Genomic DNA, 25,706 nt, shown 5'->3' with positions numbered 1-25,706 from the left:
TCTCCTAGACTCCACACCACCATATGCTATTCTCTGGTGTGTCAGCCACCCTCCATATCCGTTTTCATTTGCTCCATTCTTTTTTTTTTTTTTTTTGCAATAGTGTTCCATGCGGTATTGTGTCAAAAGCCTTTTTCTTTTCTGGAATTTTTCTTTAAATTCAAATGTTTACTCTTTTACTTGAACATACCCTTATCTTTTATTTAATAGTGGTTTCAATGTACAGGAAATAATATTTAAAATTCAAATAACACAGAAGTAAAAAGAACCACAATAAAACCTGGATTTCAAAAGGTATGATTTTCAATATTTTCTTCCTGTAATTTTAATTAGAATTGAAGACTTCAAAACAGCTTAATACATAACTTAAGCTGAAAGTTTATTTTTCACTTGGTTAGAGTATAATAAATTTAGTTTAATCCTTCATCCAAGTGTGAGCAAACAAAGTTTGCACCTGAAAGTATCTTCAGGACTGGGGTAAGGTGGTACAACACCAGGCCACTCCTTGCAAAGGTGGAGCAAGCTACCAACCCTCCGGTCTCAGTATCTCCCATAATGCAAAACACATCTCCTTGCAGATATATCTAATGCTATGCATTAAGGGAAGGGCCACAACCCAGACTAGTTTCGACCTTTATTGAGGTCTCTTCAGTGGAAGCCAGGTCCAAGTGGAGATACCAGGCAGAAGCATTAGGTCATCTCTACCTATAGGAGTTGCCAAATGGTGTGCCACCCTTTTTTTAATAAATTACTCTGGATTTAGAGAAAGATGTTGAAAGTTTATTTTTCACTTGGTTAGAGTATAATAAATTTAGTTTAATCCTTTATCCAAGTGTGAGCAAACAAAGGTTGCGCCTGAAAGTATCTTCAGGACTGGGGTAAGGTGGTACAACAGCTCATACTTGGATAAAGGACTAAACTAAATTTATTATACTCTAACCAAGTGAAAAATAAACTTTCAACATCTTTCTCTAAATCCAGAGTAATTTATTAAAAAAGGGTGGCACACCATTTGGTATCTCCTATAGGTAGAGATGACCTGCTAATGCTTCTGCCTGGTATCTCCACTTGGGCCTGGCTTCCACTGAAGAGACCTCAATAAAGGTCGAAACTAGTCTGGGTTGTGGCCCTTCCCTTAATGAGCAAACAAAGTTTGCGCCTGAAAGTATCTTCAGGACTGGGGTAAGGTGGTACAACAGCTCACACTTGGATAAAGGATTAAACTAAATTTATTATACTCTAACCAAGTGAAAAATAAACTTTCAACATCATTCTCTAAATCCAGAGTAATTTATTAAAAAAAGGGTGGCACACCATTTGGCATCTCCTATAGGTAGAGATGACCTGCTAATGCTTCTGCCTGGTATCTCCACTTGGGCCTGGCTTCCACTGAAGAGACCTCAATAAAGGTCAAAACTAGTCTGGGTTGTGGCCCTTCCCTTAATGCATAACAGTAGACATATCCGCAAGGAGATGTGTTTTGCATTATGGGAGATACTGAGATAGAATGGCTGAGTTGGTAGCTTGCTCCACCTTTGCAAGGAGTGCCCTGGTGTTGTACCACCTTACCCCAGTCCTGAAGACACTTTCAGGACTGGGGTAAGGTGATTTTCATTTATTTCCTTTGTAATGTTTTACAAATATGGCTGGTTAATTAAGTATATTATTTAATATAACTTATTAATTATAAGCTATTTTAATCACAATATCTATATTTCAGATTACATGTTGAAAGATGTCAAATGGGACATACGTGTTACAGTGTAGGGAAGGTATTTTGTTTTCCGAATTTTTAACTATCTATCAAACATTCTTTAAATACACTACACAGTATGCACGTGCTATGGTCAATCCAATTTAAGATGGAAAATATAAATGTATCTATATAAGTTACTTTTTTGTTTACCTGCATTTCATGCACTGTACTAGAAATATTTGTTGTCTGAGCCATAAAATTATACAAAGACTCCAAGTGATTGAGTGCCGAAAGTGGATTGTAATCCTTAGGAAGAACTATAGTCTGAGCTTCTGGTCTGATGCCTTCTTGACCTTGATGACTTGATGTTCTAGATCTGGATAAATTATATTTAGATTATTTTCATAAAGCTATATCAACAGATATAAAAAAAAACAAATATTTTAATACAAGATTAAAAAAAAATTTTGAATTTACATGACATTCAACACTCTTGGCCAGAAAGTTGACTTACAGAACAGAAATAAACATGAAATGTCCTTTACATGTTCTGACATGAAGATCTCTCCAGACAGTCCCATCTATCCAACAAAATCAATGATGATGCTAATTACTACAAGCAGGAAAAAACTATAGTGTAATTCAGTGCTTCCCAAACTTCTAGATGTCAGAGCCCACCCTTCGGAAAAATTAAAATATTTCACGGACCCCCCCTTGAAAAAAAATCTTAATATAGACATATGTTATTATAATATTTATTGTATTTATATTCAATACAAAACATACACAGCAAATATTGCAAAAATCAAATGCAAATATTACGTTTTTAGCATCTTACATACACATTTGACATGGCACATTATCTCATATTTTTATATAGATAGATATATTGTTATTGTACATTTGCAGTACAAGCACATGAAACATAAAACGATTAGTAATAAAGAAAGAATTAAAAACATAAAAGTTTAATAACAATTTAATGTGATGGATGTGTTTCAATACTGCTACACAAATTCAATATTAGGTGAAATATTTGAAACTGCAATTCTTAGATTTGTGTTTTGAAATGAAACTTATACGAATAAGCATATGTTTACTAATATTCATAAGCACTGAAATACGCAGAAAGCAAAATTTGTGAAAACCCACAACACTGTGTGATTTTTTTCCATTAAAATATAAAAAAATAACAAAAAAATAAAAATAAAAATTAAATACTTTTCTTTTAAGATAAAAAAAATCTACTTAGTCTTAAAAGATTTTAAATTTGTTTTCATTATTTCATGGCCCCCCTCAACAAAACCTATGGTCCCCCAAGGGGGCCATAGGTTTTGTTGAGGGGGGGATAATCCTAGAATACTCTTAATTAAGAACAAAGGACTGAAAATGGAATAAAAGGCAATGAAGCACATGGTTCTCGGCTTTTTGGTCTTGGTCTCTTTTTAACTTGCTTGGTTCTTCACCTAAGACCTCTACAGGGGTTCCTTCCCTGAATCCAGGAGGATCGTTCTTCCCGCCACCGACGCCAGATTTTTCTACACCGCCCACTTGCTCTCTAGGCTCCGGGTAGCTACGGCAGAACCCCAGCGCGTCAGACGAGAGAAAACTCTCGAGGATTAACCAGAAGGAAGACACTCCAGTCTTTGTGTGTGTTACGGAATGAAAAATCGGACTTTCCTCTCAAGAATGTTAGCAAGTAAGCCATTATTTTGTTGTAGTATGATATACGAATTTAACTTGAAATCTTAAAGGATTGAGAGAGGTTACTTGTTAACCCAGTTAGATTGAATTTAAATAAGGGAAGAACATGTACTGCTAAGTATGTCTAATTCATAAGTTGTTTGTGATAGTGTCTGAATTAGTATCAATTAAGTATTGATTGTGTTGGAAGAAAGTTGATGTGATCCTTCGTGGAATATTTATACCTGCAAGCATGCATAAATATTCCAAGTGTGAGCTTGGAATATTTATTATCACACTTGGATCAAGGATTAAACTAAATTTATTATACTCTCAGGTTGTATGGTCTTAAACAGAATGTGAGAGAAAAGGTTAACAAGACAGGTGTTCTCTGCCAGAGTATAAGATCTAATAATGTTGGAGTCTTGACAGGTAACAGATTGATTTGGAGGAAAATTGTAGATAGGAAGTTAATGGTGATGTTCATTTTTAATGTAGTATTATCATATCCTGTACATACCTTGAGAATGCATATCAGGAGTTTGATGATAAAGTTTCTGGGCAAGATGATGTGAAGTGGTGTAATATATTGTTTCTTTAAAATTCTTATTAAATCTTTGTCTGCTGTGCCTTTATAAAATATTTACTTTCTTTACTTTTCCCTTTATCTATCTACTTCCTTACTAAAATTTATTCTTGCCCCCCCTTTTTCTGTAGCTAGATAGACCTCATGTAATAAGTCTATCTAACGTAACAGTCCCTGAGCAATCGCACAATATCAATTAAGAAATTTATTTATTCGTAACGACTGCGCCACTTAATTGACCCTTTTATGTTTGAAAGTCAGGGCAAGGAGAAAAAAACATAAATTAATACTTCTATACAATTTCTTTACAGGCAAATCATGGCTCGTAACTTTATTCTATTCCCGCAGGTTCATGAATATTTTCGGGATAGTGCATTGGCTAAGGAATGAGAACCAGGTAATTACAAAACAAAAACATGTTCATTATCAAAAGGATATGATACAAAGCACATAAAAGTTAATAAAAAAATTACTTAATCAAAAGAACTTTAACACACAAAGACAACTTGCTATCGAAGCAACAGAAACTATACTGCATTCACTATCATAAAACTTATTGTACTTTGAAATATCAGCATCTATGATATTAAGTGAAAAATAAACTTTCAACATCTTTCTCTAAATCCAGAGTAATTTAAAAAAAAGGTGACACACCTTTTGGCAACTCCTATAGATAAAGATGACCTCGCCATTGCTTCTGCCTAGTATCTCCACTTCTGGGCCTGGCTCCCACTGAAGAGACCTCAATAAAGGTCGAAATTAGTCTGGGTAGTGGCCCTTCCCTTAATGCATAACATTAGCATATCCGCAAGGAGATGTTTTTGCATTATGGGAGATACTGAGATAGAAGTGATGTTAGCTTGGTCCACCTTTGCTACAAGTTACCCGGTGTTGTACTACCTTACCCTAGTCCTGAAGATATTTTCAGGTGCAAACTTTGTTTGTTCACACTTGGATAAAGGATTAAACTAAATTTATTATAGTCTAACCAAGTGAAAAATAAACTTTGAACCTGAGAGTAGTTCTGCTAACACATTCTGGATGCTAACCATGTCAGATTTCTTTCTTAATATCCTCATTTTTAATATGATATTGCAATATCATATCATCTTCAACATGATATTGCAATTGAAGCAATCTATTCACACCCGCTCTCATATCTGCAGTCTCTACTCTTTGCTCAAGTGTTTTATTTCTAACCCAGCTCTCAGCTCCACAAGTTAAAATTGGCTTCAACACTGTGTTGAATACAACTAATTTATTGTTTTGACTAATTTCTCTCTTATTCCATATAAATTTATTCAGTTGATTCCTACCATACCAGCTTTGTTGATTCTGTTGTCTATTTCCATATTTAATTTACCACCTTCACAAAAAAATTGTGCCTAAGTAGCTGAAATGTTTTACTTGTTGTATAGATTCTCCATTCACAATGCAGTTGATATTTTCAATGTTGCTACCTATTTTCATTATCTTTTGTCTTTTTAATGCAGACCTTCATCATACCATATGTACTGCGACAGTTATTCAATTTAGTCAGGGAATCATCTATCATTCCTTTCTTTTAAACTTACACGGTGATCCGAATGCATTTTTGAAAATTATGGAGACAACTACCGTGTTTGAATGAAAACTTTAGTTTAATATAACTAAAATCTACATTCGACGTTTCGATCTTTATGTCAAGGTCATCTTCTGGAGCATACGACTATACACAGACAATGACCTACACTGCAATCAAACTGGTTGGTTAAAGACACTGATCAACCGCTACAACACTTGTTGGCCTGACCTCTGGTGGAAAAAGGGCTCTTGATTCCACCACGCTAATACCGACAGTGTGGCTTAGATACATTGACGACGTGTTCGCGATCTGACTGCACCGGCAACAAACGCTAAACATGTTCCTTAGCCACCTGAACAAACAACACGAACGCATACAATTTACCATCGAAATCAAAATTTGCTCCCGTTCCTAGACACCCTAGTCACACGTCTTCCTTCAGGCAGTCTATCCTTCACGGTCTACCAAAAACCGACACACACTAGCCAATACATACATACTAATTCATACAACCACCCATCACAAAAATTTGGATTCATTAACATCCTTAAAAACAGAGCTACAACAATTTGCTCTAACCAGCAAGCCCTGAAACAAGAACTAAAAACCATCAGCGACACATTCATAAATAATGGCTATAACAAAAATACTATTCATAAAATACTCCATAAAACAACAACAAAAAAGAATCTAAATTACAGTAAAACCATAGCCATCCCATATATTAAAGGGTTATCGGAAAAAATCAACAGAATCCTACAACATTATAACCTCAATGCCACCTTTAAACCACCCACTAAACTTAAAATCATATTCAACTCCTCTAAGGATCCTCTCCTCCCATTAGCACATCCTGGAGTCTATTGCATCCGCTGCACCTGTAACTTACCGTACATTGGTGAAACAGGACGGACAATCCCGATACGCAAGAAAGAACACATTAGACACATTAAATATAACCATTATGGTGAAGCAGGCCTCTCAGACCACACACTCAACACCTTACACCAAATCAAATGGAAAAGCACCTGCTCTTTGCACCGCACAAAAACCTGGTACGAAAGGAAATTTAAGGAAGCCTGTGAAATCCTGATAAGCCACCCAAATATCAACAACAAAGATGGCATGAAAATTCCAAGGATCTGGATGGCACACATTCAGTCTACCTAATATATAAGATCAGGCATAAGTCAGGACTCAAGCCGATCTTCAGCTAGTATTAGAAACCATTCCATAACAACTGGCTGGAACGTACATGATGTTAATATATGTATATAGATAGATACTTGTTGTTGTACCCAACGTATTTCCAACCAACTGATAACACTAATAATAGGACACTAGCATTGATATATAATTTCTTTCCCCCACCAGAGGTCAGGCCAACAAGTGTTGTAGCAGTTGGTCAGTCTTTAAAAAATCAGTTTGATTGTAGTGTAGCTTGTCTGTGTATAGTTGTATGCTCCAGAAGATGACCTTGACATAAAGGTCGAAACGTCGAATGTAGATTTTAGTTATATTAAACTAAAGTTTTTATTCAAACACGGTAGTTGTCTCCATAATTTTCAAAAATGCAATCATCTATGATCTTGCAGACTTATAGCAGATTTATTTAGAAGTATAACATCGTCTGCATAAAGTAACGCGCTAAGATTAACATCTCCAATTTTGATATCAGGTTTAATATTACTTTCCTTCAAAATGTGATCCATATAGATAATGAATAACGCAGGGATAATGTACATCCTTGTCTGACACTAGATTTAATGTTAAACCATCTTCCTGTACTTCCTTCGATTCTAACTGCTGACTTACAACTCAAATAAAGACTAAGTACTGCTTGATATAATGCCCCATTGACACCGTATAACTGTAGTGTTTTGAATAGATTCTCTCTTGGCACCTTGTCATATGCCTTTTCCAGATCTACAAAACTTAAATACAGATCGTTGCTGTATTCCTATGATTTCTCAACTATTTTTTATAAAGTGAAAATCTGATTCTGACAGCCAGTATTTGGCCTGAATTCAGCTTGTTCTTCACCAAGCTTCCCTTCCACAATCTTTCTCAACCGTTTCTCAAGTATACTAGCACAAATCTAACCAGGAACACTCATTACGGAAATACCTTTGTAGTTCTCACACAATCAGTTTGATTTCCCTTTTTATATATGGGTACTTGAGAGCTCTACTCCAATCATCTGGAATTCATCCCTCTGTCTAGGCCTTCTGAAATATGCAGTGCAGTCACTGCAAGACTTTTATACCTCGATACTTGAGCATTTCTGATTGAATATCATCTACTTCTGCTGCTTTTCAACATTTCAGGCTTTTGATGGCTTTTTTTTCTACTTCAAGTATGGATATATTCCTGATTGCATGCCTGTTGAGTGTTTTTTTACCACTGTGCTATCACTGATGGTTTCATTTACCAATTTTTCGAAGTAATTACTCCATACTTCAAAGATATAGTTTTCTCCAGTTTTCATGTCACCTTTATCATCTCCAATTCCTTTTACAGCACTCTTTCCTCCATTTCTGAGCTTTTTCAACAGCTTCCAGAATATTTTGCCATCTTCCCATTATTTGTTTTCTATGTTCTTGCCAATCTTCCCATGACTTCTGTTTAGCTAGTTTTACACAATGTTTAGCTTTCTTACATTTGTCTCTGTATTTGCTAAGAGCACAAGCTGACTTACCTGCCAGGAACTTTTAATATGCTTTCTTCTTTTCCTTCACTGCCTGTTTAACTTCCTGTGTCCACCAAGGAGTTCTGATTTTTTTTTTTTTTTTTTTCCCATCATTGTAGACAACCTCACCACATGCCTCTCTGGCTGAATGAATGTTTTCTTTAGGGGTTGCCACTGAATCTCCAAGGTTTCATTCCTTTTACCAAACTCTTTCATTTTTTTCTTGAATAATGTTTGTGTATTTAGTGTACAGTTTATATCTGAGAGCTGCTCGACTTTTATTTGCTTTAAAACTTTCTTATATGTTCTTTCAATATGAAATTCAATTTTATCCTACTCAAGACTAAATGGTGATCACTTCCAATTTCAAATCCTCTGTACACTCTAGTGTCCTGAACCAGAGAGAAAACATCACTATAAACAATAACATAATCAATAAGACTTTTCTTATTCCTTGCCTCTTCTCTCCATTTGAATTTGTGCACATTTTCATTATTATTAGCAAAGCTAATAATAATTTGCCATTATTATTAGCTTTGCTCTTTTCTCCAAATTTTCCCAAAATATTTTTGTATGTTTGACAACCATTTCCGACGCTACTATTCAGATACCCAATAAGGACCAACTTTTCCTTTTTCAAGTGTCAGTTGCTTTCTCTAAAAAATTCCTTCACTTTTATCTTAGTAGAGCCTTCTGTGGGACCATAGGCACAAAAAATGTCATTGTCAATTCCCTATTCTAATATTTGCCCACAGCACAAGTTAATAATTCTACCATTCAAGAAGATTAGCCTCATATTTAGTGTTGAATACTATAGCTACTCCTTCTCTTCCTTGATTGTCACTGCCTGAATATAGCATTTTGTATTATTGCTCAGAAAGATCTCACCAGTTTCTGTCTCTTTTGCTTCAGTCATCCCTGTCATGTTGATCTGGTATTTATCCAATTTCTCAGCTAGCTCCATTTCTTTGCCATTCAGGCTTCTTATGTTGATAGTACCGATCTTGAACTCTGGTGATGTTGATTTGGGGTGTGTTTCAGAATTTGTTCCAGTAGCTGACTTTTCGCTGCTTGCTCTAATTCCCTGGCATAAACAACGGAGGCTTTGTTTATTCTGGCAACACCACAGCCGGCATGAAATTCTGTCATATTGTATCATCATTTTATGTCATGGTTTAAGCTAATAAAAATACAATTTGGTCCGCTAAATCCCAAATTGCAGCCCATCCTCATTTGTTCAGTATCCAGATAGATATCTAACAGGGTTCATCATGAAAAGGTGAGGATTGGACATCAGGTTAGAAGCTTCTAGTCAGTTCTCTGCATTCCTTTAAAGGTTATGTGTAGGTCTTCTCTCAGTTATACAGCTTTGACCCTGAAGCACCTTGCTCAGAAACTTGGAATTTTTAAAACTTTAGCCTGGCAAAGCAAATTTCTTCCTCAGGACTAGCACATCTGGAAGAACAAGCTCTACTTAAATCATTCCAACAAAATGGATACATAAAAAAAAATAAAAAATAAAATTAAAAAAAAAACTTTAAAAATAACAACCCCCCCATCCCATACAATAAAAGCATATAAAACAGCCCTTCTTCTAAAACACAAAATCAGAACAATATACAAACTTCTGCATGATCTACTGTCATTGTGGAACTCAGTAATTCAGACAGACTATCTTGGTCTCTAAAAACATAAAATACATCTGGTAGAAACAACCAAAAATCAGACTAGTATAACATGCCTTGGAGGAAGACCATTTCATTGAATGGAAGAAAATTGGGTTACTTCACAAATGTCAGTTTAAAACAGACTGTTCCTATAAGCAACACACATTCTACAGAACCAGGTTAACTGCAACAGAACTGATGGTGCGATCTTGAATAGATTTTGGCACATCACCCTATCTTCCTGTCAGCATCAGCAATAGAAATGTGAACTATGATAGCTCTACTGTAATCATCCAGAATTTGACTTTCTGAATTATGTAGTGTAGCTAGTATAAATCATTTATACCTTAGTAGAATCTTCTCTGGGATCATAGGCACATATTTCATTGTCCAATTTTCCATTTTGAAATTTGTCCACATAACTACTTGAAACTGCCAATGAAGAAGTTTACCTTCACATCTGGTGTTGAATGCTAATCACTACTCCTTTGTCTGATTACTAATGTCGAAATATAACATCCTCATCATAATGCTATTTATGGGTATAGACCATATTGGTCTGTTCCCGTCTCATCCTGTATTTATTATTTAGTAGGATCTCACCTGTTTTAGCATTCTTTTACTCAGTAACATAACACCCGTTGTGTTTATGCAGTACTTCTCTACTTCTTCTGCTAGCTTGATTTTTTTTTATTGATACTTCTTATGTTAATGGTGCCTACTGTCAATTCTTGACTTTTCCCTTGTTGAAAGTAATGGGGCATTATTTAATTGGGTGACACCCCAGCTGGCATGAAATTTCATCATGTTTCTTTCTAGTTTAAGCCAATAGAGAATACAATTTGGTCACATAAGTATGAGAAGGTCTCCTCCCATTCTGGCTTGACCCTTACTAATAAAACATTCACAAACTACAACAAACACTACAAAAAAAAAAAAACTTGCATTAAATTAAAGCTCCACTGCCATACTAAAAAATATTCACTTACAGCAAACTGTCCGCTACAATCAAGAAAAGTGATGTGCATGGTTGAGTTCTGTTGAAGGAAAGATTCCATTTGAACAAAGATTGTAGCTATTGGTTAGAGTATTAATGATGTCGTGTTGTTGAGAAGGGGGGGGGGTTGCCTGTGTAAGTAGGTTTTCTGTAAACAGTCAAGGAGAGGTACCATTCAGAAGGTTTCTAGGAAGGGTAAACTATTGTTTTCCTTTTCAACTGGATTCTTGGATAGACTATTCAGGTGACAGAGGAAGGAGCCTAATGTGTCTGGGCTACGAGGCCAAATAGAGAACATCATCTACATATCTCAGCCAGATAGAAGGGTTGGGGGGGGGGGAGCTGAGTCTATGGTTTGTTTATCAAACTTTGTCCTTTATATATAAAAATTAGTAAGTGGAGGCAAGAGGGGGGGGGGAACCTCCATAACAATTCCCTTGATCTGTTTATAAATTGTATTCCTCAAAGAAAAATAACCATAACTGTTGGCAAAGGAAAAGATATCTAAGATACCAGAAGGGAAAAAAAATTTTTCAGAGTGTTGCGGTGTCATTCAAGAGAATATTAGTAAACAGCGAGGTGACATCAAAGTTTACCAACATATCTGTGTGTGACCAGTGAGGAAGATATAAGTTTGATGTTTTGAGAATTTGTACCATGGAGCATCAGTGTCATCTAATATGGGTCTTGGAGAGAATTGGATTTGTGGATTTCAGGTAAATCATATCCATGGAGGATGAGAACCGAAGGGCTTGAATTTTTTTGTGCTGTCAGGAAGTCAGACTTAGGCTTTGGGTGCCATGAGCACTCTAAGCCTCGGCTACAATTTTGCCATAGCACTGAAAGAAGTGCTGATGCTAGATTTAACATACAATGCAGAATGTGGAATCATCACTTAGCTTCAGAAATAGCCAATAACATCAGACTTGATGCCACAATATTCTTTCCCAGTGTTTCCCTCTGAAAAGTAATCTATCTTCTGGCCCACTTGCTGCTGTCAGAAAGTTATGAAAAAATAAAAGTACAGGAAAACCTCATTTAATGTGAATTTGATATGCACGATTGAATGAAATGATACTGTTTCCCGCTTTAAGTGAGTGATTAATCAGTTAACGCAATTATTTTACATTATGCGAAATTTTCTGTTGGCAATCTGCAACGAGTGGTGGCACTTGCCGTCAATGTAGCAGCCAGTGGGCAGTGGGAGTGCTACAGGCTGTGGCTGGAAAACAATCAGCAGTTGACTCAAAGCTACCATCGCAAGAACACGTGCAAACTCTGTTCTCTTGCTCAGTCACTTTTGCTTTAATTTAGATACCTATAAGGCTTTATTATATTCAAACCCCTTATACGGAAAAGAGAAAGACTGATAAAGACAACTGCAGTAATAAAAAGAGGAGAAAGGTAATTATGTTAGAGGAAAAGCTGAAAAACTTGCTCGATTCCCATTCAGAACAGTTAAGTGAGAATGACTCCTTCAACTAGAAGAAAACAGGGTGCATATGAAGAAGAGGAAGATAAGGAGTGCAAACAAGAAGAGAATGTTATGACCAAGATAACTGCAAAAGAATCCGAGCTGGTTTTCAATCACATTGAGCATGCTAGGGAAATTTTGTTTGGCGCTGATCCTGATATGGAATGAAGCATTGAAGTCTGCCGATATCTTTATAAAGCGATCGCCAATTATCGCAAATTGCATGACAAGATGTCTAGCACTATTCAAACATCTTTACTTAATTTTTTTGTAAGAAGTAGCTCAATCAAATGTTTAGACATTAAATAAAAATTTAAGTAATTGATTTTTTATTAATTTTGATGATTTTATCCTCTAATATAGCTTAATTTTTTTTTTCAAATTTATGCTACCTGATGGATGAATTATAATTATCCCTATTGTTTACTGTATTTGCTTAATGTAATTTCACTTAGTGCACATTAATTGATGGTTTAATTAATCTGTTAAGTGAGGTTTCCTGTATTGTCATCAGAGTGGATAAGGGTAATGCCACTGAATATAATAAGAAAATGGATATTATTCTCCAAGATTGATCCATTTACATCCCACTAGATTACAATCCCCACTAAAACACCAGTTAAAAATTTAAAAAGCCTACTTAAAGTATCTACCTGGCCATCTGACATCAGAAAAAAAAAACTCAAACCCTCTTGCCCCCACTCCCAGATATATGGTTTACCTAAAATCTGCAATCCAATCCCCCCCCCCAAGACCTAGTAGATGTCACTGATAGGCATTGCTACAAATTGTCAAATCAGCTAGCAAATTCTCTTACTCCCCTTACTGGTCATATCACATCCTATATAAAACACTACTCATTTTAAAACCTCTGTTGAAAATCAAACTTTAAATAAAAGATTAGTAAACTATGAAATCACCTCATTATTTCAACATTTCCTTGAATGACACACCTTAACACTCTTAAAAAAAAGTTTTCTTCTGAAATCTTAGATCTCTTTTCTTTTGCCATCAATTATGGTTTCTTGGAGGAACAAAATTTACAAACAGATAAAGGCAAGATCACTGAGGCAGGACCTACCTTCTTATAGAGCATGATATTCCTTTCCGCTCATTCCCAAATTTTACCTTTAACCAACTTTTCCAATCCTTTCTTTTAGTGTTACACAATGATCAGCATTCATTTTCGAAATTATGGATTTTACAACCGTTTTATAACTAACTCTTTATTATCCCGACGTTTCAATCTTCATATCAATATCATCATCTGGAGCATACACAAATACAGAAGACAAGCTGAGTTACATTACAAACCATAAGCTAGAGAAACAATGATTTGATCACGTTATTCTACTGGCATGACCTCTAGTGAAGAAGAAGAGAAAAAAAAAATTATTTATAAATTATATCAAGCTAGAGTTAATTTAAGATAACATGAATAAACATTTTTTCTTATAGATAGTTTTTTTTCAGTAACAATGATGTCCTATTTTTAGTATTACAATTGTTATTTTTGATTTAAGTTCCTGGATTTACTACAGTCCTGTTTATAGTTGTTCTTAGAGAGGAAGGTTCCATGGGTCAAATATATGCCTTCCATATGTATGGGATTTTTTAGACCTTCATTATTGTTCAGATTGGAATGGTTGATAATGATCTCACAGGCTTCCTTAAATTTGCATTTGTTGGATCCTACTTGTCTTAACCTTTACTTTGGATCCGACATGTTAGTCACTATGATGTTCTTAAATAAAATAAGTTGCTAGTTGATTTCTAATTCAAATATAAAGAAAATTTATATTTAAAGACTGCGCCACTTTATATCTGAATTAGTTCAAGAATTGAAGAAAAATCACCCCTCAACTATTTCTCCTTAATATGTTATTAACATATATACTGGCCGAGTATATTTAACTAACTTAATAAACCCACTTTGGTTCGAATATTTTATGAATGGTGCAGTAAAAGAGATTCAGGCAAAATACATCTTTTGATTAACAAAAACAAACATTTAATTTTATAATCACAAATTATACACTTAAGATCAAAATACTAAATAAGTTATTATAAACACTTCAGCCTTTCTGATAATACTGTCATACAAATTCAGACAATGGTAAATCTGTTATCTCTAATACAGTCTTCTCACAGTTCCTTAAGTTCCAAATACAATAAAATCTGCACTAACACCTCTTTACAAGCAAACACTTTTAAATTTACACTTGAGCTAACTTCCTAAATAGTTATTGTTAGTATAAGGAAATTCTAGGATGAAACTCTCACACTTTTCTGTAAAGGAATATTAATAGTTGGAATAATCGTACCGATAATCTTCTATCTTCATCAACTTATACATAAATACTTTTTATAACCGTAAACACTTTTAACAATAAACGGCACTCTTTTAAAATAATTCTTCAAAGCAATAACAATTAATCGTCAGTCACTATACACATAAACAAACGTTCTTGCATAAAGTACTACTGATCACTCATGAAATAAGGCAACACACAATAATTCTTAACTTGAGGTCTTATATGCACAGTTGTTCATTCTTCCTGCATTCAATTAATTCTTTAGGCACTATAATTCAAAACACAGCTAACGGTAAACTTCAACTTCACAGCTCTACTATTCTTTAGTAACTTCGTGCTTTGCTTCAAGGTTCTGTGTGTCCTTGAAAGGTCGGCTCTGAAATTAAATCTCAATTCAAGTATTGCTAGTCTATTTAGTAGTCACTCAGCTGTCTTCCGTAGCTATAATTGTTATTCTACATTTATTAGCTAACCGCCTCTCGACTAGTAGACTTTATTAGCTGCTTGAGTGACTTGCCGACTCGCTATTATCGCACTGTGATTCCCGAATGCTCCGATTCCAACCTAAAGCTAATCTTCTCTCTCTGTTTCTTTATTAATAATTTCAGCGTTCATTGCTTTTTATATCCATTCTTCCCACCTAAATTCTTCTCGTGATTTCTTTCTAAAACTCTTTTCAATAAACCTCACGTGGTGTTCCAAAACGTGCTCGCTCACTTACATACGTTTCCATGATAACAAAACAAAATATAATAAAATTGAGCTATTACATAACGTTAAACTTTGCAAACAGGAATAAATAGAGAATATTTACATTTCAAATAATGCGCAGTTAAATTATCAAATACAAGTTCTTATAATATTAACAGTAATAAGTAAAATAGCTTAATAATATTTAATACAGTCTTTTCATTATTAATACATATATCTTGATTAAATAATTAAATATTAGACAAAATTAAGGTAGTTATATGAATATTAAATTATAAAATAAGTTATTTACATTAAATAATTCCAAGTTTATCTTATGTGATGGAAGATCATGTTGGATTCTGAAGCAAATAATAATTACTCCATTCTTTATATATTCAGAATCCAACACATTCATACTATGTTTTGGTATGATGTAGACAACTAGTGCTTTTCCAATCAATTCTATGTAAGGTGTTCGGAGCATGATCAGAAAGGCCAGCTTCAACCATAATTATTATATTTAATATGTCGTTTATGTTCTTTTTGTCTGATAGGAATTGTGCGTCCTGTTTCTCCTATATGGACTGATACGGTACAAAGTGCCTTAGATGATAGAAATATAAGATCTGATAATGTTGGAGTCTTGACAAGTAACAGACTGATTTGGAGGAAAATTGTAGATAGGAAGTTAGTAATGATGTAATTTTTTCATGTAGTACTGTCATATCCTGTACACCCCTTGAGGGTACATGGCAGGAATTTGATGATGATGATGTTTCTCCTATATATGGTATGTTACAGGTGCAATGAATATGCTATACTCCAGGGTGGGCAAGCGGGGGGGGGGGGGGTCTTTGGATGAGCTGAGTAAGCTTTTTAATTTTGCAAGGGGTTTAAAGGTGGCTTTGAGGTTGTATTTTTGTAGTACTCTATTTTGTCTGATGTCCCTTTAATGTAAGGAATGGTTATAGTTTTACTGTAGTCTGGTTTGTCTTTGTTTTTTTTTTTTTATCGAGGTCTTGTAGAGAATTTTGTTAATAGTGTTTTGGCTGTAACCATTTTTTTGAAAAGTATTGCTGATCACTTTAAATTCGTTTTTCAGTGCCTGTTCATTGGAGCAGATCTTCAGAGCCCTGTTTTTTAGGGTATTGATGACACCTAGTTTTTGTGTTGGGTGGTGGTAGGAGTTTATGTGTATATATTGGCCAGTATGTGTCAGTTTTCGGTAAACCGTGAAGGAAAGATTGCCAGAAGGAAGACGTGTGACAAGTGTATCTAAAAACGGAAGTGTGTTCTGTTTTTCAATCTCAATTGTGAACTGTATGCATTTGTGTTGTTTGTTTAGGTGGTTGAGGTATATGCCTAGTGTCTGGCGACCATGGGACCAGATTGCAAAAACATAGTCAACATATCTAAGCCAGACTTTGGGTTTTAAAGGGGAGGAACCTAAAGCAAGTTGCTCAAAATGTTCCGTGTAAAAGTTAGCAATGGGGGGGGGGATAATGGCAAGCCCATGGCCATGCCTTCTTTTTGTAGGTAGAAAGTGTTTTGCCATACAAAATAATCAGACCGTAATACATGCGGTCTTGTTATTTTTTTGTAAGAAGCAGCTCAATCAAATGTTTAGACATTAAATAAAATTTAAGCAATTGATTTTTATTAATTTTGATGATTTTATCCTCTAATATAGCTTATTTTTTTTATAAGCTATATCACGGCAAAGAGCACCGTGATATCTGGAGGGAATTTGTTCTGTAAAAGGACTGTGTCATCGATTGAGACATTTGTAAAGAGGGCAGAGATGTCAAAACTGACTAATAAATCATCTTTTTCTAATGTAATGTCTTTGATGATGATGTTTATGAAGTGTTGTTTTTGATATGGGGGGAGGGGAGGAGTATGACCTACCAACTCCTTGAGTGTTGCCGCTAATTTTTTGGCTAAGTGATAAGTCGGGCTATCTATCCCTTCAACAACAGGCCTTAGCGGTGTGTTTTCTTTGTGAATTTTCGGTAGTCCGTAAATTCTTGGGGAACGAGCGTAGTGCGGAAATAGTTCTTTGACCGTATTTTCGGGCCATGTGGTAATTGACTTAAGTAGTTTCTCTGTTTTATTTTTTATTTTATTGGTTGGGTTGTAGTTAACTAATTGGTATATGTTATTGTCCAAGACCAGCAAATTCATTGTTTCTACATAAGTGGTTCAGTTTAAAATAACGGTGGCACTTCCTTTATCAGCTCTAGTTATTACGATGCTCAGATTTGACTTTAGTGATTTCATCGCTATTACTTTGTGTTTGGTGAGGTTGCTTGTTATTGTTTTGCTATGATTTAACCCCTTAACATACAAAGACGTCTGTGACACATCTTTTGTTTATTGCACTAAAATTGATTTTGAATTTTGGTTTCACATATAAATACAACCGAATATAGACGCTAGACAATCTTGTGCCTATTTCCTTTCAGCCGAGAAAAGTTGCCAACAGCGTGTATTGGCTATTTCGCTTGCATTTGCACAAATTCATCATTATTTGAAAAATAATGATGAATTTGATCCAGCAAATCACCCTCGCCCAAAAAATTGGCAGAAAAACAACTGCTTTCTGATTTTTAATTGGTACGTTAAGGGGTTAAAATGTTGGCGGTTTCTAAATGTATTTTTTCTACTATGTTATTTGGGATGAATCTTAGGCTACTTTCAATATTACAAATAAATTCTAGTTTGTTTATAGATCTGGGTGCATAATTTAAACCTTCATTTAGTATCGAGATTTCATCTTTGTTTAAAGCATGGTTGCATAGGTTAATGATGTTACTGTTACCCTGTAGGCAATTGGTGGCTCCTGTTGTTTCTTGCTTCTGGTTAGTTGTTATTGTTCACTGTGGAGAAATTTGAATATAGCAGCTGGTTCTGTCAATGTTTAGTCTTTGGAATTTGGTTTTCTTTCTTCGTTTGGAGGATGTGGTTTGCTGTATTTTCTGTAATCTTTTCCAGGATCATCCAGATATATGTGTTTATGTCGCTTGAAGGTTCCATTTTTTTCCTTTTGTAGCTGGTTTTGTGTAGCGGCTAAGTTCTTTCTGGTAGCTTGAATCTGTTCTCTTAGTAGTGCTTTCTCAATGTGAAGGTATATTTGTTGCGCCTTTGTTGAGGTGAATTTTCTCTTTAGCCTGATGTAATTCAGAATGATATTGCTGTCCCTACACTGTTTTAAAAAAGCCAGTCGATTGATCAAATTAGAAACATGAATCTTCAGCTTACCATAATGATTGCATTGCTTGTGGATCGAATCTCCATGAATTATCATAATCCTTTCTTTTAGTGTTACACGGTGATCAGCATTCATTTTCGAAATTATGGATTTTACAACCGTGTTATAACTAACTCTTTATTATCCAGACGTTTCAATCTTCATATCAAGATCATCATCCGGAGCATTGATGTTTTTCAATATATTGAGCACTTTTAGTTCATATACCTCAATTCTCACATCAACTAATGTTACATAAATTAACTGCAAAGTCACCACCTGGATGATACATTGTTTCAAATTGATTACTCAGTAACTCAACTATTTCTTCTACTTCTGTCACTTTCCTGCCATCAGCAATGAATAAAGTTATCCTTTATAATCATTCTTTCTCTTACTTGCTGTGTAGTAAAAAAAACTCTTTTGGATTTACCTGGCCTACTTAGTTAATTTTCTCTCAATCTGATTAAGCCTTCCATGCAATACTAGTTACCTTTCTTGCCTGTGCTTTGTATTGCTCATGAGAATGCTGATCACTTTTTTTGTTTATATTTCTTCCAAATTGCTGCCCTTTTTTTTTTTTTTTTTTTTTCATCTCCTGCTTTATATTGCTACTCATCTGCTCAATCCCTACCCAGGTTAATCCTGACCTTGGGTATGCAGTCTAATATTGCCTCTTTCCAACATCCCTGAACAATTCCAATGCACTACTGACATTCATTCCATGTAGCTTCTTGTGTCATGGCAATGCGACAAGGTGCCACCAAACTTTGTCATAATCACAAGGTTTGTAGTTTTACATTAACCCTTTCCTGACTGAAAATTCCACATTGAGCAACCTCCCAGTACAAGACTGCATGGTTACTTTCAATGATTGAAGGTAGAGTTTGCTGCTGTAATTAGATCTTCTGATGCTATTACCAGATCCAATATTCTAAAACCAATGGTCCCCCTCCATCACATACTGTTTCATGTAATTATCCCTTAAAAACTGCATAAATTCCATTTCCATCTTGCCACATGTATACTTTCCACCTTCCTATATTCCCATAGGTGAAGTTCTCTATGATTACTCCTCAGCCTGCACTCATAGGGCTAATCTGTCAATCATCCGCATCTTCCTCTCGACTCCCAAGTCAACAGCAGCAACCAACAATATATTTTTTCCTATTAGCCACTATCTCACACCAGACAGCCTGAAATGAATATAATGAATGAACATAAGCCACAAATGGCTGTGATAAAGAATGATGTCACTACACAACATCAACTTCAATAATTTTACTTGGACGTGCCAAGTTTTTGGGATTTCAATCAAAGGACGCTAAAATTTCATTTAGTCTCCTGTGATTAACTGTCTATACAGGGATTTTATCTTCTATTACTCATGCTGAATTAGGAAACTCTGTATGCTCATACCTGATGAACACCAAATGTAAGAATGATCTTTACATTTGATATTCATGTTTTTTTCTAAAGGCCATAAACACATCACTCAATCAAGCTGAAGTTCACAAAAGGGTTAGCTGGTAGGAGATTAGATATCATGCAAATTAACAGGCTTGGTTTATATTCAGTTCTGTTTGTTTCATATTGAAAACAAAGGAAAAAAATGCCATTACCTAAGTGGTTTCCATATACCAAGCCTACCAGATCCTTCAGATGAAGTTTCTTCATCACCACTATCTCTTGGTTCCTGAGCCTGAAACAGAAAGTTATTTGAAAATCTAAACCATATATACCTTTTGGATGTTTAACAATGTGTGAAAATTGAAAAGGTGGGTTTTAATTCAGAGAATAAATTAACACTGATCATATATCAAGTAGCCAAAGATGTTTGTGCAGTTTATCAAAATCAATTTTTGTCAAATATTATGTAGAAGCCATTGTAGATGGCTTCTACATAATATTTGACAAAAATTGATTGTCAATTTGTCAATTGTCAAATACCATATAATTGTCAATTGATTGTCAATTTGTCAATTGTCAAATACCAAATACCATAATATTTGACAAAAATTGATTGTCAATTACCATGCCATCCAACATTATGTGCATGGTATTTGGAAAAGAGAGAATGCACAGTCATATGCTAGTCACTGTTTTCACATCACAGTAATAGGCCATTTTGGGGCCACTTGAAAAACAAAGAATGTCTTATGTACAATAACACCAAACAATAACACTAATGCTGTTAGATGATAACCAATAAAGTCCATAATTCATGTGACAACAAATGATTTGGCTGTGCATCTGTGAAATACAACTAGTATAATACATTATGAGAAAAGAAACAAGATGGTCCTTGTAAAGAGGTTTAGATGATGGACATTTAATAATCTCTTATTTTTCATGGTATTATAACACCAAATCATAAAATACCCCCCTATGACAATAAATCATCATCATCATCAAATTCCTGCCATGTACCCTCAAGGGGTGTACAGGATATGACAGTACTACATGAAAAAATTACATCATTACTAACTTCCTATCTACAATTTTCCTCCAAATCAGTCTGTTACTTGTCAAGACTCCAACATTATCAGATCTTATATTTCTATCATCTAAGGCACTTTGTACTGTATCAATCCACCTATATCTTGGTCTTCCTCTGGGTCGTTTTCCTGCCAACCTCGCAGAGAACACTTGTTTTGCTAATCTTTCCTCTCCCATTCTATTTAAGTGACCATACCATCTGAGATTAGCTCTGCTAATGCATTCTTGGATGCTGACAATGTCAAGTTCTTTCCTAATATCCTCATTTTTAATATGATATTGCCATTGATGCCATCTGTTCACGCCTCTAATCTTTCTCAGGACTCTCATATCTGCGGTCTCTAGTCTTTGGTCAAGTGTTTTACTTCTGACCCAGCTCTCAGATCCATAAGTTAAAATTGGTTTGAACACAGTCTTGTATACAGCTAATTTAGTGTTCCGACTAATTTCTTTCTTATTCCATATGAATTTAGTCAATTGACTTCCCACGAAACCAGCTTTGCTGATTCTGTTGTCTATTTCTATATTTAGTTTACCATCTTCAGTAAAAATTGTGCCTAAGTAGCTGAAATGTTTTACTTGTTCCACAGGTTCTCCATTCACAACACAGTTGACATTTTCAATGATTCTGCCTATTTTCATTGTCTTTGTCTTTTTATTGCTGACCTTCATACCATATCTATTACAACAGCTATTCAATTTAGTCAGAGAATCTTGCAGACTTGTAGCGGATTTATTTAGAAGTATAACATCATCCGCATAAAGCATAGAGCTGACATTAACATCTCCAATTTTGATATCAGGTTTAATACCACATTCCTTCATAATGTGATCCATATAGATAATGAATAACAGAGGGGATAATGTACATCCTTGTCTCACACCAGATTTAACATTAAACCATCTTCCTGTACTTCCTTCAATTCTAACTGCTGACTCACAACTCAAATAAAGACTAAGTATTGCTTGATATAATGCCCCATTGACACCATATAACTGCAGCATATTGAATAGCTTCTCTCTTGGCACCTTGTCATATGCCTTTTCCAAATCGACAAAACTTAAATACAGATCTTTGTTATATTCCCATGCTTTCTCGACTATTTGTCGTAAAGTGAAGATCTGATCCTGACAGCCTCTATTTGGCCTGAATCCAGCTTGTTCTTCACCAAGCTTTTCTTCCACAATTCTTCTCAACCGTTTCTCAAGTATACTTGCATAGATCTTGCCAGGAACACTCAGTAGGGAAATACCTCTGTAATTCTCACATTCAGTTTTATTTCCCTTTTTATATATGGGTACTATGAGAGCTCTACTCCAATCATCGGGAATTCGTCCCTCTGTCCAGGCTTTCTGAACTATGCAGTGCAGCCACTGTAAGACTCTTATACCACCATACTTCAGCATTTCTGGTCGAATATCATCTACTCCTGCTGCCTTTCCACATTTCAAGCCTTTGATGGCTTTTTCTACTTCAAGTATGGTTATGTATTCTTGACTGCATGCCTGGTCAGTGTTTTTTATCACTATGCTGTCATCACTGCTTGTTTCATTTAGCAGTTTTTCAAAGTAATTACTCCATACTTCAAGGATATCTTTTTCTCCTGTTTTCATTTCACCTTTATCATCTCTAATTCCTTTTACAGCACTCTTTCCTCCATTCCTTAGCTTCTTCAACAACCTCCAGAATATTTTGCCACCTTCTTGATATTTATTTTCTATATTCTTGCCAAAGTCTTCCCATGACTTTTGTTTAGCTAGTTTTACACACTGTTTAGCTTTCTTACATTTGTCTCTGTATTCTGTAAGAGTAAAAGCTGACTTATTTGCCAGGAACTTTTGATATGCTTTCTTCTTTTCCTTCACTGCCTCTTTAACTTCCTGTGTCCACCAGGGAGTTCTGATTTTTTTATCTTTGCACACAACCTCACCACATGCCTCTCTGGCAGAATCAATCAATGTTTCCTTCAGAGTTTGCCACTGAATCTCCAAGGTTTGATTCCTGTTCTCAAACTCTTTCATTTTCTTTTCAATAATATTTCTGTATTTTAGTCTACAGTTCACATCTGAGAGCTGCTCAACTTTTATTCGCTTTAAAACTTTCTTACATGTTATTCTTTTCAATATGAAATTTAATTTTATCCTGCTCAAGACTAAATAGTGATCACTTCCAATTTCAAATCCTCTGTATACTCTGGTGTCCTGCACCAGGGAGAAAACATCACTATCAACAATAACATAGTCAATGAGACTTTTCTTATTCCTAGCCTCTTCTCTCCATGTGAATTTGTGCACATTTTTATGTTGGAACATGGTGTTAGTAATAACCAGTCCATGTCCTGAGCAGAAATCCAACAGATATTTGCCATTATTATTAGCTTTGCTCTTTTCTCCAAATTTTCCCAAAATATTTTTGTATGTCTCACAATCATTTCCTACTCTACTATTTAGATCCCCAACAAGGACCAACTTTTCCTTTTTCATTGTGTCAGTTGCTTTTTCTAAAGCCTCAAAAAATTCCTCCACTTCTACCTTAGTAGAACCTTCTGTGGGACCATAGGCACAAATAAGTCTCATTGTCCAGTTCCCCATTCTCATATTTGCCCACATTACTCTACTTGAGACTGACTGCCATTCAAGAAGATTAGCCTCGTATTTTGTGTTGAATACTATGGCTACTCCTTCTTTTCCTTGATTGACTTCCTTTCCTTGATTTTCCTTGACAATAAATCATAACCCAATATATATATCTAAAAAAATTCAAAACAATAAATCATAAAGTTTTATTTACTGGATTACATTTTGACCATTAAATTATTTAAGGAATTTACAACATATACTGGAATATTAATTAAAAGAAAATTTAATAAATACTTTCTATAAACTCAGGCTAGGCTATTTCGTTTGACAAGGAAAATTCTACAAACAGATAGAAGGGACAGTCATGGGTTCACTGCTTTCTGTACCCTTGGCCAACATCTTTATGGAGACTTTTGAAGAGAAAGCCTTAAACTCTGCCCCACAAAAACCCACTATTTGGCTTCCTTACGATGTGTTCGCTATTTGGCCACATGGCTCAGATACACTCTGCTCCTTAACACACATAAACAATGAACACCCCAGAATCCTGTTCACCCTGGAAAAAGAGGAAAACAACAGCCTCCCTTTCCTAGACACTCTAATCACTTGCCAACCTGATGGATCCTTGGTTTTCTGTTTATAGAAAACCCACCCACCCACACAGGCAGATACATTCACCAGCAATTCCCCTCCCCCTCACAACAATATGGAGTTATTAAAACACTATATATAACAGAGCAAAATTAATCTGTTCAGATGACAATGCCCTAACCACTGAACTAAACCACATCCTTAATACTTTCTTAGCCAATGGCTAGAACCCCAAAAAAATATTAAAACCAGTAAACCACAACCTCCCCCTCCCACCCTTCACAATAAAGATTACACTAAACCTATCACCATTCCCTACATCCGGGGCACCTCTGAAAAAATAACCAAAATCCTTAAAAAATATGACCAGACTTCTTTTTACAGACCATATAAAAGTTGGCATCCCTTATCTGCTCTACCAAAGACCAATCACTTCCCCTAGACCTACCTTTGCAGCTATAAATTGTCCTACTTTGGCCAAACAGGCAGGACAACGAATATCAGGATTATTTCAGAACACAAGGACTACTTCCAGTTTCACCAGTATAGCCACTCTGGGCTTGCAGATCATGCTCTAGATATCCACCACAGGATACATTGGAAGAAAGCCAAAGTAATACACCGCAGCAAGTTCAAGTAAGAAAGATTATTCATAGAATCAGCCTCAGCTCTAAAAAACATTCCAAATCTCAACAAATTTTGGTGGATGAGACTGCCCCAAATTTTGGAGACCTACATCATGAGAACATGCCCAACTGCCAAGACAACCCAATATAGCCTGTTAGAGGGCACCATTAGGACTTCAGGAACAAGTAGTTTCTTATCTTCTGCCTCATTTGCTTTTTGTAGTGCCTGCGTGCACATGCCATATTTGTATGTTCCCATGAAGATGGCAATGTGACGTTGCCGAAATATAGGAAGTATTTATTAAATTTTCTTTTAATTAATATTCCAGTTGTTGTAAATTCCTTAAATAATTTAATAGTCATGTGTTGCCTACGTATAAGCCTTTCTACAAAGATTAAATTTTGCTGGATATCTAACCAGTATCTTCAGAGCATGATTTGCTATAATACATGAGTAATGATGAGTATAGGAAACAATTCAAATTGTAACAGACAAAAGACCTAAAATCCTAATTTGGGATCCTGTAATGTATAAACAAATTGTTTTACAGCTGTAAGATTGACTATCTTCTAAATGTCTAGAGATTAATACAGCCATACTTGAGATAACGAGTGTTTCTTAGCCTGTACGTATATAAGGCTGATACGTTTGCTAACCCTAAAACTAATCTCTCCAACTTGTAATGACTTCTTATAGAACACTGGTATTTTTCCCCCCATCTGATCCTGTGTCAAGTTGCATTCCAAAGTATGGTCTGTAAGTAGTGTAGGATATCTGATATTTAGCAACATCAGA

At 35.2% G+C, this 25,706-nt stretch overlaps 1 protein-coding gene across 2 annotated transcripts in view; it reads right to left on the bottom strand.

Moving 5' to 3' along the window:
• Positions 1–25,706, bottom strand: part of Wdr81 (WD repeat domain 81) — a 369,840-nt gene that overhangs the window by 228,815 nt on the left and 115,319 nt on the right. For both annotated transcript variants that reach the window (XM_090398673.1, XM_090398674.1), the window contains exons 11-12: positions 20,237–20,316; positions 1,907–2,072 (exon numbers count right to left, since the gene is read on the bottom strand). In XM_090398673.1, coding sequence (XP_090254799.1) covers positions 1,907–2,072; positions 20,237–20,316 — 246 coding nt within the window. The remainder of the gene's footprint in view (positions 1–1,906; positions 2,073–20,236; positions 20,317–25,706) is intronic.

Source organism: Typopeltis vanoorti, chromosome 10, assembly GCF_054136105.1.
Source record: "Typopeltis vanoorti isolate ZY-2024b chromosome 10, IOZ_Tvanoo_1.0, whole genome shotgun sequence".
Classification (NCBI taxonomy): Eukaryota; Metazoa; Arthropoda; class Arachnida; order Uropygi; family Thelyphonidae; genus Typopeltis; species Typopeltis vanoorti.
The sequence above is the reverse complement of the archived record's forward strand: the minus strand, read 5'-3'. Positions and strand labels throughout refer to the sequence as shown.